Source organism: Dictyostelium discoideum (genome assembly GCF_000004695.1).
Source record: "Dictyostelium discoideum AX4 chromosome 6 chromosome, whole genome shotgun sequence".
NCBI classification, from domain to species: Eukaryota; Evosea; class Eumycetozoa; order Dictyosteliales; family Dictyosteliaceae; genus Dictyostelium; species Dictyostelium discoideum.
In genome coordinates this window covers 3153470-3166956 of record NC_007092.3, presented here as the reverse complement: position 1 = coordinate 3166956, position 13487 = coordinate 3153470, and the positions used below count along the sequence as shown (strand labels likewise).

At 22.5% G+C, this 13487-nt stretch overlaps 5 protein-coding genes across 5 annotated transcripts; 1 reads left to right on the top strand and 4 right to left on the bottom strand.

Annotated features, from left to right (window-relative positions):
- Positions 1–515: 515 nt before the first annotated feature.
- Positions 516–2512, bottom strand: DDB_G0293626 (DUF590 family protein; the record flags this gene model as incomplete). The annotated part of the gene is made up of 3 exons (XM_629056.1): positions 516–1001; positions 1087–1366; positions 1449–2512. The coding sequence occupies 3 exons, from the start codon at positions 2510–2512 to the stop codon at positions 516–518; spliced, it is 1830 nt and encodes a 609-aa protein (XP_629058.1).
- A 1056-nt stretch (positions 2513–3568) lies between these two features.
- On the bottom strand, positions 3569–4096 carry DDB_G0293624 (hypothetical protein; the record flags this gene model as incomplete). Its single annotated transcript, XM_629055.1, has 2 exons — positions 3569–3651; positions 3808–4096. 2 exons carry the CDS (start codon positions 4094–4096, stop codon positions 3569–3571), a joined length of 372 nt encoding a protein of 123 aa, XP_629057.1.
- Positions 4097–4247: 151 nt separating this feature from the next.
- DDB_G0293622 (hypothetical protein) lies at positions 4248–7349 on the bottom strand (the record flags this gene model as incomplete). The annotated part of the gene is made up of 2 exons (XM_629054.1): positions 4248–6963; positions 7090–7349. 2 exons carry the CDS (start codon positions 7347–7349, stop codon positions 4248–4250), a joined length of 2976 nt encoding a protein of 991 aa, XP_629056.1.
- Positions 7350–7969: 620 nt separating this feature from the next.
- On the top strand, positions 7970–9808 carry DDB_G0293620 (hypothetical protein; the record flags this gene model as incomplete). Its single annotated transcript, XM_629053.1, has 2 exons — positions 7970–9419; positions 9531–9808. 2 exons carry the CDS (start codon positions 7970–7972, stop codon positions 9806–9808), a joined length of 1728 nt encoding a protein of 575 aa, XP_629055.1.
- A 147-nt stretch (positions 9809–9955) lies between these two features.
- Positions 9956–12252, bottom strand: DDB_G0293730 (TIM beta/alpha-barrel domain-containing protein; the record flags this gene model as incomplete). Its single annotated transcript, XM_629052.2, has 2 exons — positions 9956–12142; positions 12235–12252. The coding sequence occupies 2 exons, from the start codon at positions 12250–12252 to the stop codon at positions 9956–9958; spliced, it is 2205 nt and encodes a 734-aa protein (XP_629054.2).
- Between the last annotated feature and the right edge of the window lie 1235 nt (positions 12253–13487).

Below are 13487 nucleotides of genomic sequence, written 5' to 3'. Positions count from 1 at the left end.
TTTGTATTATTACAAAATTGGTATTGATATCTCTGTATTATTTATCAAACACACTACACCCATAAAATAAAAAAAATTAAAAAAAATTAAAAAAAAAAATATAAAAAAAATAAAATAAAATGTAAAAAAAAAAAATTAAAAAAAAAAAAAAAAAAAAAAAAAAAAAAAAAGGCGTTGCAAATTTTTCAAATAACCAAATTGAAACCACATTTTGATATTTTTAAAAATTATTAATTATTAAATTTAATTAATATATTCACACATATGTAATTAAACATTTTCCACAAAATAAAGATATTTTTTTTTTTTTTTTTTTTTTATTTTTTTTTTTTAAATCTTAATTTTTTCTTCAAACTATTAATAAAATTTTTTTTTTTTTTTTTTTTTTTTTTTTTTTTTTTTTTTTTAAATCTTAATTTTATATTTTTATTTCTTTAATTAATAAATAGTTTTTTTTTTTTTTTTTTTTATTTTTCTTTATTTTTTTATATTTTTTTTTATATTTTTTATTTTTTTTAGATTTTAATACCAATTCCATTTCCAGTACTTGAAGATGAAGAATCAGAAACTGGAATATCACCATCGAATAAATAACCACAATTAGTATTTAAATTTCCAGTTTTAAAACCAATTTGAATTAAAACCCAACCTGAACCATACGGATAACTAGCAACACTAATTAAAGAGATGAATAATAAATAAAATGATAAAAACTTTTTCATAGAACCTTGCATTCTATGTGGTTTTTTACAAATTCTAATTAATCTGAATCTATCAACATAATATTCAACAATATTACAAACAACACCAAATAAAGTTACAATTGGATAAATTGGTAAACCTAAATATACAATAAATTGTCTATACAAAATCTCCAAATATTCTTCAGAAATTTCAAATTCAGGTTTATAAGATTCTGTTGATTTTTTACCACTCTTTTCTCTTCTTCTTCCAATATATGCCATTGAAACACTATAAATAATTTCCCAAAGATTTGATAACTATTGATTCAAAAATAAATAATTAAAATAAAATTAATAAATAAATTATTAATTTTAAAATATAATTTATTTATATAAAACTTACAGTTAAATCTAAAACTAAAATAAATAAAAATTGAGAACCAACGTCAACAAATGGACAACCTTCTAAAATTGATTGATGAGTAATATTTTCAAATATTCTATCTCTAAGAATATATAAAATAATAACATTTACAATTTTAAAAACAAATAATTTTAAAGTATTTTGAATTTTAAATTTTGTCCAAGTTGGATGTTTTTCAAACATTGTTAAATAAATTGAAATTTGATCATAAATTACATTTATAACTCTAATAATACAAGCTGAAATAAATGATGTTGTTCTATATATAGGAAAAAAAATTAATATTAATATTATTTATTATTTTATTATTATTTTTTTAAAAAAAAAAAAAAAAAACTTACAAAATATTTGTAAAAAATTTATAAGAATTTACAAATTTTAAAACTAAAGCACAAAGTACAGCGGAACCACATAATAATAAAATAAAGATGATATAAGAGATGAAAAAACGAACTAAACGTTCTTTACGTGGTATATTTGCATTTTTAATGATTACATCATCAGCATCGAATCCATCTTCGAAATCAGTTTTATTTGATTTTCTAAAGTATGAATTAATTTTGAAAGCATAGACGGGGCCCATGAAAAATGAGAGTAAAATACAACCAAAAGTCGACCAGAAATAGTACAATTTCACCTCTGACTGATAATAGGATTGAAGATTCAAAGAGAGTAATAGATAATCTTGAATTGAGAAATTCTTAAAATGGTCATACTTTGCACCAAAGTAATAATGTGGTATCATGTTAATGAGTACGCATAGGAATAATAATACATTGACACCAATACAAAATGAAATGAAATTAAAGTATAAATAAACACCAGTGCCATACACTCTCTCGATATCTTTATTGTCACAATTTATTGGTAGTTTCAATTTTGCATGTTCATTAGCTGCCATGAAATCTTCATTGGTTTCACGTTGTAACTCTACCGATAATAAAAATGGTTGACCTGATTTTGTATAACTCACTATAAATCCCTCAGGTACTCTTGCTTTCTTTTGACGTACTGTTGCACCAAATACATTCTCTAAAACTTGATCTTTTAATCCTAAATCTTCATACGATGATGATTGTGGTGCTGGACTTAAATGTTCATAGGCAAGTTCTTTTTTACTTTCCAATTCTTGTATTTTTTCTAATGATTGATTACTACTACTATTATTATTATTAAATGAATTCTTACTTGCATAATGTGGTACTTGTGGTGAATTATTTCTTGAAGAATCTAAATCATTTATACTTGGATATATTTGTTGTTGTTGTTGTTGTTGTTGTTGTAATTCTTGTTGTTGTTGTTGTTGTTGTTGTGGTGGTTGTTGTAATTCTTGTTGTGGTGGTTGTAATTCTTGTTGGTCATAATGTTCCATTGGAATTGAATTTCTATCATCATCACCTGCCATTTTTTATTTTTTTTTTTATTTTTTTATTTATTTATATTCTTATTACTGTTTTGTTATTTTTATATTTTCATAAATATTAAGATCTGGAAAAAAAATTTTAAACACACAACACAAAAATTAAAAAAAAGAAAATTGTTTAAATAAAATATATTTTTTGCTTTTTTTTTATTTTTATTTGTTTATTTTTTTTTATTTTTATTTTTATTTTTTTTATTTTTTTTTATTTTTTTATTTTTAATGGGTGGTGTTATTATTATTATATAATAATTTAATTGAAAATATATTTTACAAACATAACACAAAGGTAGTTATTATTTTTACAGTGTTGTGTGAGTGTGGTGTGTGATGGGTTAAAATGAATTTATGGCAAAAATAAAATATTAAAAAAATATAAAGGTATGATAGTTTGAAATTCTCTCTTATCAGAATTGATTTTCTTTTCCTTTTTTTTTTTTTTAATGAATAATATTTTTTTGATTTTTGGTTTTTGATTGAGTATTTACACAACTGAAAGAGTAAGAGAAAGAAAGAACCAACTTAAAAATAAAAAAAAAAAATAAAAAAAAATAAAAATAAAATTTATTTTTGGTTTTCTTTTTTTTTTTTTAATATTTTTTTTTTTTTTTTTTTTTTTTGCAACGTGCATATTTTTACACAGATCAAGATTCGCACAAAAAAAAGATTTGGTCTAAATAAAAAATAAAAAAAAAATTCAATTAATCTCTTTAAGTGTTGTTTTATTATTTTATTATTTTTTTTTTATTTTTATTTTTTATCTTTATCATAAAAGTTTATTTTTAAACACAAATCCACGATGCGATGGTGCTTTTAGGCTGGAAATGGAATAGAAAAAGACATTTTTTTTCTCTATTTCCTAAGTCTTTGATATTTTTATTTTTAAAAATATTTTTTTGTTTTCTTTTTTTCTTTTGTTTTCTTTTTTTTTTTTTTTTTTTTTTTTTTTTTGTTTTTATATTTAAACCAATAAAATAAAGAGTTTCAGATGGACAAACCCAAAATAAAAAAAAATAAAAATTTTAAAAATAAAAATAACACCTATTTTTCATCACTGTTCAAAAATATGCCAAGTTTTTTAGTCATTTGAATTATTGTAACACCTTCATATTCTGCTAATTTACCTATTAAAATTTTTTATTATAATAAAAAATTAGAAAATTTTATTTTTTTATTTTTTTAAAAAATAAAACAACCAGTGGTAAATAAAGAAAATTAAAAAAAAAAAAAAATCTTTTTTTTTTTTTTTTATATTTTTTAAAATAATGTTAATACTATACCTATTTGATTTTGAGTTGCATCTTTAATTTCATTATATGTATGAACTTTATCAAGATTACGTTTTTCAATTTCTTCTAATTCTTTAATTTGTTTTTTAAAAGGTTCTAAATCTTTTAAAATTTGATTTTCTTCATCTTGTAATTCTTGTAATTCTTTTTTAATATTTTCAATATCATAATTTAACCAATAAATTTTTTCTTTATTATTATCATCATTATCAATAATTTTACTTTTATTATGATAATCTTTTTTTTCTAAAGATAAACCTAAATTATTACTATTTTGCATTTTTTTTTTTTTTTTTTTTTTGAATAATTGATTATAGAAATGATAAAAAAAAGAATATAAATTTTTTTATTTTTTTTTTTTTATTTTTTTATATTTTTAATTTTTTTTTTTATTTTTTATTTTTTATTTTTTTTTATTTTTATTTAAAATTTTATTTAGTATTTAAAATTTTCTTGGTATTTTTCTTTTGTGGTTGAGATTTTTGAGATTTTTGAGAATCCAATCTTGATTTTAAATTTTTTAAATTTTCCAATTTTTTAAATAATTTCATTTGATTATTAAAATCTTTATTTTCATTAAAATAATTATCAAAAGTAATATTTTGTTTTTGAATTTCTTTATCAGAGGTTTGTTGTTGACATTGATTAAGGAAAGATGATTTTTCAAATTGTTTTTGAGGAGTGATGAAAACTTGAATTTCACGATTTTTAAATGATTTTTTTAATTTACGCATTTTACCAAGTAAATGATGTTCTTTTGGTAATTCAATTGGTGGATTGAAACCACCTTTACTATTATCATAGGAACGATATAATTCCAATGGTGAACGTTCACGAGTAACATGTTGAGAGGACATTTGTGATTCATTATATGATAAGATTCTTTTTAAGATTGGTTCGAATTTTGGATGCCAGTGATTGGTTAACAATGATAGTTCCCATAGAGTTGAAGCGAATGGATTACAATGATCAGGATCTTGTGCCTCTGGAACGTAGTCACCACCAGAGAAAGTTGAATCGGTTTCAAGTAAACGTTGGGTTTGTGGATAAGTTATAAATAATTGTTTAATGAATGAAACTAATGCCAATGATGCATGTGGTGGTAAAAACAAAGCGATGGTTGAGAGACGTTTAATGAATGATGCAACTCTTTCAACGGCGGTTTGCTTCTTGTCACCCAACATTAATTGTAGGGCGTCCAAGGCAGTTACGATCACACCATGCTCTTTAGGTAAAACCATGTCGGTGAGGAGGGAGTAGACACGGACGTAGTAATCCTTCAAATCGACATTCAACGAGCCACCATGGAGTTTAATAGTCTTAAAGGCGGTGATATTGGTATTGAATGCATTGGCAATAGAAGTGATACCATTCTCAATCAAGTCACCAAGTACCTTCAAAAGGTCACCCAAGAAATCCACAGATATCAAATGGGAGAATTTAGCCAACCCTTCCAATACCGATGTCAATGCAGGTGAATTTGGTGCTTTCTTTATAATTCTAAAATAAAGAATAAATATTGCCTTTAAAATTTCAGTTTGAAGGAATTTTTGCTCCTTTACTGAGAATTCAGCTTCTGCCTCTTTCATTTCTTTATCTAATGATTTATCTTCTTTTCTTTTCTTCTTTTCAGTACGAGTTAGATGCTTTCTATCTTTTTTACCCAACTTTGCCTCATCAGATGCGAACCCGAATGGATTGATTTTCTCGATTACATCTGTTAAACGCATTGCCAAGAAAACACGTACAACCTTTGGATCAATTAAATAGTTTGCAGATTTTGCTACATTTGCCAAACAACGTACTACCTCTAATGAAGTTTCACCACCAGTTGAATCATGTTCAAATAATGATTTAACGGCTTCCAAACACATCATTGCAATATCTTTATCTTTGTAAACTGTAAAACGTGATGTGATTGTGACTAAATTGGTACGGAAATTGAAATGTGGATGAGTGATTAATAATGTTGAAACAGCCTTCAAAATACATTGTAATAATGATGTTAAATCATTATTACTATAGTTGGTACCATTGATTTTAAAGAATCCAATACCATTGGTATTTGGTACTTTTCTTGCCAATAATGATAGAATATTACTAATTGAATTTTCAATTAATACTAAATAATTTTGATAGAATTTCAATAGCTTTTTCTCATATTCTCTAATCTTTTTAATCTCTTTAGAAAGTTTTTGCTTTGGCTGTCCTGCACCGTCGGCACTGGTTTGGCCATTTTTAATCTCGTCTGCCAAATCTTTATTAATCTTATAACCTGGTATGATATCCTTAAATACTGCACATAATGATAAAATACTATACTTTTTAATAACAATGTTTTTATTATTGATACAAATTGAAAATAATTCTTTAATTGCTTGAATGTTATTCTCTGGATTTGAAATAATCAATGAACTTGCTTTTGCTAAACTCATCTTTGCATTCTCAATTAATTCTTGTTCTTTTAAATATCTTTCACCTTCTGATAATTTTGAAAAGTCATCATCTTTATTACTGTTCAATGATTTTGAATTATCATTAAATTCATTATCATCAATATCTCTATCTAAAACATCTAAATTCTCAATCTCTGTATCACTTTCATCTGATGATTCATCATTATCTTTTTTTTTTTGTTTCTTTTGTGGTGCATCTTTAATTTGTTTATTTACTTCTTTTGAAATTGTTGTTGGTGTTGCTGTTGGTTTTTTACCTTTTTGTTTATTTTTGGCATTTCTTTCTTTTGTAACTTGTTCAATTAATTGTTCTTTAGTTTTTTCATTTTTTTCTTTAGTTTCTTTTAATTCCTTTGCTGTGATAACTTGAGTAATTGTTTTCATTCTACCATCATGTGTTTTAATTGGTAATCTCTTTTTAACAACTGTTTCTAATTTCCATTCTCTTTTATTTTCATCATTTTCTCTTTCATTTTCAATATCATCATCATCATCATCATCATCGTCATCATCATCACTCTTTTCATTATATATTTCATCTTCTTCTAATTCATTATATTCCTCTTCTTCATCATCATCAATTGATTTTCTTTTTTTTAATTGTTTAACTGATTCTTCTGCTTTAGATTTTTCTTTTGGATCTTCATATTCATTTTCTAATTGTTTAGAATATGATAATTTTTGAAATTTACTAATAAAATAAAATAAAATAAAATAAAATAAAATAAAATAAAATAAAATAAAATAAAAAAATTAGTATATTAGTGGGTGGGGTTATTAAAATTCTATTGAAAATAAAAATAAAATATACACATACGCATCATCAGTTAAATTTGATTTTAAAAATGAAGAATTTTTAAAATAATCATCTTCTTCACTATCAACTTCATCTTCACCTACTTCTACAAAGTCTGAAGTTTTTGATACATTCTTTTCACCTTGTTTAAAGAGGATATCATATTTTGTTAATTCTTTAATTGTTAAATTTTGATCTTTTGGTAATTGTACTTTTTTTGTTAATCCCTTTGGTTTAACATTTAATGGTAAAACTGTTTGTTTCTTTATTTTTTTTCCCATTTTTATTTTTGTAGGTCAAATATATATATAAATTAAAGAAAATAAAAAAAATTAAAAAAAAAAAATTAAAAAAAAAAAAAAAAAAAAAAAAAGATTCGTTCGACTCGGTTTTTTTAAAAATTTTTTTTTTTTTTTTTTTTAATTTTTCATTTTTATTTTTTTTTTTTTTTTATTTTTTATAAAAATAAAAATAACACCAAGAAAAAAATCAGGAAATACAAAATTATGATACCAAAAAATAAAAAATAAACAATAAAATTATTGTTTCAAAAAAAAAAAAAAAAAATTGATTTTTGAAATTAATTATTTGTAAACATATAATCCAAAATAAAAAAAATAAAAAAAAAATCAATTTTTTTTCTTTTTTTTTTATTTATTTTCATATGTTTTAATTTTAAAAATAAATTCTAAATCTTAAACAAATTTTTGTAGTTAAAAAAAAAAAAATCTGCCCTCCAAAATTATTATTTTTTTTTTTGGCGCCACTTTTTTTTCCTTTTTTTTTTTTCAATTTTTCTTTTTTTTTTTTTTTTTTTACTTTTTTATTAATAATAAAAATACAACAATTATTTTTCCTCTTCAAACCAACTTTTATTTTAATTAATTTTTATAAAAATAAAATGCCAAGAAGGGCAACAGATAATAGAAGATCACAAAAACAACGTATTGATCAAACTGTACATAAAAATTTCACTGAAGATGAAAATAATTTAGAAAATAATAATATAAATAATAATAATAGCTATATTGAAAATAATAATGATATTGAAAATAATAATAATAATAATAATAATATAAATAATAATAATATTACAACAAATAGTAATATTAATGTAAATAATAATAAAAATAATAATTTAAATAATAATAATAATAATAATTTAAATAATGATGATAATAATAATAATAATTTAAATAATTTAAATTTATTTAAAAGGAAATATTATGAATTAAAAGATAAAGTTAATGAAATAAAGAAGATTAGATTTACAGAGACAGAACAATTATTTGAAGATTTTAAAATTCGAGCAGAACAAAGGGATACTGAATCTAGGAAAGTTATAAATAAATTAAAGAGAGAATTGGATAATGTAAATACGAGTAATAGAGTATTAATGGAATCATTAAAGGAAGGTCATGGATTTAACTGTGAAGAGATTAGAAAAGATATATTATTAAAATCAAAGGATGATCATGAATTTACAATCAATCAACTTAAACTCTTTTACGAGGGCAGAATCGAGCAACTTGAAACTGACAATCAAAGAGTGTCCAATGACTTTGACTCATACAGAAACCAAGTGATTGAGACCCAAAACAAGCAGAACAAAGAACGATCCGAGAAAGAGGAAAGGGACAGAATCCTCTTTGAAAACCTAACACCATCATCAGAGAGAATCCAAGAGAGACGACAGCAAGAAGCCCAATTACAAAGAAACTTGAATGAAGAGAATGATTTAATGAAATTAAAAGAATTTATTGAGAATTTAAAAGTTAAATATGAAAATGAACAAAGATCAAATCTAGAGAAACACCAAGACTTGGTGAAAAAAACCCAAGAAAAGTTAAAGGAATCCTCAGAGTTATTAAACCGATTAGAGAATGAGAAATCTGATTTTGCAAATAAATACCAACAATTATCAATTAAATATCAAGATAAATCAAATAGTTATAAAGAGTTGTTATCTAAAATCGATGATATCAAACAATCTGTACTCCAAGATCATGAACAATTAACTCAATCAAAGAATAAAGAAATTCAACAACTACAATTAACCATTAAAGAAAAACAACTCAATTATGATCAATTACAAACCTCTTCAAAACAAATCATTGATAGTTTACAAAAGGAAATCGAAGAGATTACAATTGTAAATGATAAATTATTATTTGATCAATTAGAATTGAAAAATGCTGAAATTGAAGAATTAGAGAAAAAACATTTATCTGAAATTGAAGAATATGAAGAAAAATTATTATCTTCAACTGATGATTCTTTAAAATCAATTCAAAAAATTTTAAATCAATTTGAACAATCAAAAATTGATTTAAATAATTCAAATTTATTAAGTAAGTTTATTATTATTATTATTATTATTATTATTATTATTATTATTATTTAAATTAATTATTAATTTTTTTTTTTTTTTTTTTTTTTTTTTTTTTTTCTATTAATTTTAGATAAAACTAATGAAAATCATTTAGAAATTTATAAACTTTTAACTGGTACAAATATTTCAATTATTTCTGAAAATAAATTTGAAGTTATTTGTCAAAATCCAAAATATGATGCAAAAGTACATGGTTATATTACAATTAATGAAGATGATATATATTATGATCCAATATCAATTGATAATTGTAGAAATGAAAATGAATTTCTTGGTACTAGATTAGAATTTCCAAAAGATGAAGGAATGGCCTTTATTGTCAAATTAATTGAAGCTGTTTTTAGATAAAATAAATTATTAATTATTATTATTATTTGTGTATAATCATCCCTTCAAAATTATAAAATAAAAAAAAAATAAAAAAAAATATAAATAAAAAAAAAATATAACCAATTATTATTATTTCATTTTTTTTTTTTTATTTATTTATTCTAATTAATTACTATTATTAAATTCTAAAGTATTTCTACGAATACAATATGAAGATAATGGATAAAATGTAACGAAATCAGTCATTATAATATTTGTTGGTGAAGCAAAGGTTTCAAGATCATTAAAGAATTCATTGAATTTATTACGATGTTCTACAGTCCAAGTTATTAAGTCATGTCCAAAGAATTCATAAGAAAATTCAATTGTAAGAATTGCTTGACAAACATGGAGAACTTTTCTTTTTGGTACATTAATTCTAGATTTTAAAAATTTTAAAATTGATTCGAAACTATGATATCTTGAAGTTTCATAAGGTGAGGATATACATGAAGGATCCCAAAGTCTTGGATCACGAATATCTGGTCTTTTTCCATTACCACCAGCACCACCATTACTTAATGGATTTACTAAATCATCATATATACAAATAATTGGTGTACCAGCTAAATCTCCAACTTTAACATCTGGTCCTTTATTACTATTTGACATGAATTTTCCTAATATTTCAATTATCATCTTCATTAATAATTTATTATCTTCATCGACAAGATAAAGATGACTCCAATGAAGAATGATAACTTCATTTACATTTTCTGAAACGTATTGAAGAATATCTTTTAAAACTTGTTTAACTGAATCAGAGTAAAAATTATGAATAATATAAAGTTTATCTTTTAATCTTGCAACTCTTAAATCAAAATATCTTACACCAAAACATAATTGTTTATAAACTGAGCAAGTTTGAGTTTTTGACCATGGAGTTAAAAGATAATCTGGATATTTATAATGGTCAGCATCTGGTGATTTTGGTGAGAGTGAATTGATAAAGTAAGTTGCTGAATCGTGTGAACCTGGTAAAACTAAATTTCTTACTTTTCTATCCTTTAACTTTGAGTAATTATCAGTGATCCATTTTCTATATTCAAGTGCACAGCTTTTTTGACGAATATAAAATTTACCAGTTTCATTATCAAAGCTACAATAGGTTCCCCAAAAATAAAGTGTATCATTGTATGACGAATGATTAGATGATAAAACTATACCGTTGGCTGCTTTTGCATTATATCCGGGAGTTCCTGGTTGATCGACTTCTTTGAGGGTAACCATAATATAATCTTTGTCATCGTTTGCTCTTGAATCATAAAATGCAGCAACTGATGTGTTATAAGAATCTTCTCCATTATAATATTCACCAATTGCAAGTTTTCTATCAACTGGTGTCATAGGTTTTGAACATGCTTGTTTTATATAATTGCCACCACCAATGTTAGACCAATAAACTGCATAATATGGTAAACCACAATTAATAATTTCAGAAACCCAATCACCATCATTTTTATTAGCATAGCATTGTTCAATTGAATTGGCAAGATCTTTTGGTTCACCAAAATTACTATTATGAATTGCAATTATATCATTACTACCAGATGTCGAATAATTTGGCCAATTTACTTGTAGACCACTTCCAAGATCACCGTGAATATCTATCCAACATTGACTTTCAACTGTATATTGACTAATAAGTTCATTTTGATAATTATAATATCTAACTTGTTGAGTTCTATTAGCATCATAAGTAACACCTGTTTCAACTTTACCACTTGTTTTATTACCAGCCCAATACCATGTATTATTTACATAACCATCTGGTGGTGCATATTTATAGTTATAAAGTGCAACCCAATCTTTTGATTGATAATTTTTTGCATCCTGCCAAATAATATTAATTTTATTATCATTGGTAATTTCCAATTTAATATGTTTTGTATCAGCTGGTGCATCACTCTTTCTTAATGTTGTTGGTTGATTTGATGGTAAAACAATTGTTTTACCCCCAAAACTTAATGATGCTGATGCATCTGTTGTTGTTATCGATGGTGATACTGCTGAATTTTCATTTTTTAATATAGAGTTTTTAATTAAAATTTCTTTAATTTTTGGTGATATCTCATTTTCAATTTCATTTGAATTATTGGACGATGACAATAATGGTTTATATTTTTCAACTATTAATTTTTCATTTAATTCTTCAATCTTTTTTGAGATAAAAGTAATTTCTTCTGATTTTTTATTTTGGATTCTTAAAGATTTTTCCAAATCTTCAATTGTACAATCTTTATATTTTTCTTGTATTTTTTTTGAAGTTTCATTTTTATCTTTTTCAATCTTCAATAAAATATTTTTAATATCCTAAAATTGTTTTTTACATTAAAAAAAAAAAAAAAAATAATATAATTAACATTTTTTTTTTTTTTTATTTGTTTTTTAAAAAATATAATTACAAATTCTTTTTGTTCCATTATATATAAAAAAAAATTATTTAATTTTGTCTGTTGTTTTTTTTTTTTTTTTTTATTTATAGTTTTTTTTTTTCAAAAAAAAAAAAATGATCTTTGGAATTAAAGATAATAAAAAAAAAAATATTAAACCCATTAAAAATAGTTCAAAGAACTTTAAAGCACAATAAGTTGGATTGTACGAAGATGTGTAATAATATCCATTAATTTATAGTGAAAAATATAACATCATACTTCGCCACTTCACTCTTTGCATTTAAATTTTTTTTTTTTGTTTTTTTTTAAAAAAACCTTCAAAAAAATCAAAATGTTAATAAAAAAAAAAAAAAAATTGGAATATCACAAATCTTTTGGTGTTATCAAAGATGTTAAAAACAACTTTTTTTAAAATTATATTAATTTTTTTTTTTTTTGTGATTGGACTAGTTCGTTTTTTAATTTTATCATTCCAAATTTTTGTGTCGTCAATATTAATTTCGTCCATAAAAAAAACCGTTATAATTTATAAAAAAAAAAATTAATTATACAAAAATGATTTTATTTGCAAACGGTTGGGAAAATGGGGACTTAAAATATTGACTTTAAAAATTGGTTTTTTTTTATCACACAAACAAGATATTTATAAATATGAATTACTGATAGGAGGTAATATTTGGGTAATTAAAAAAAATAAAAAAAAAGAAGAAAATATAAACTATGATAATTTAATCAACAAAAAATTAAATCTTTATAAAAAAAATTATTTATTTGTGTGTTTTTTTAATTAAAAAAAAAAAAAAAAAAATATATATATATATAATGAATAAAAATAAATAAAAATAACTAATAGGTATTTTTTTTAATTTTTTAATTTTTTTTTTACTTTTTATTTATTTCTTATACGAGAAAAGCAACCTCACAAGCTCGATAAAAGGGTTTGAGGATTTGTTTTTTTTTTTATATTAAAATACAATTCTATATAGGGGGGAGGGGAGGTATTTTTATTGGTGTGATATGGTTTTATGGGTTAAAAATAATAATAGTAGTAATACTATTAATTGATTGCTAAGTTGGGTTGAACGTGATTGGTTTTTTTTTTTTTTTTTTTTCTTTTTTTTTTTTTTTTTTTTTTTTTTTTTGTACAAACTAAAAAATAGAAAAATAAAAAAAAATACTAAAAAAAAACCAATGATGTTGTAATGAAGTTGAGTGGTTGAATTATGAATAAATATGATTTATGAATTTTATATTTGATGCAT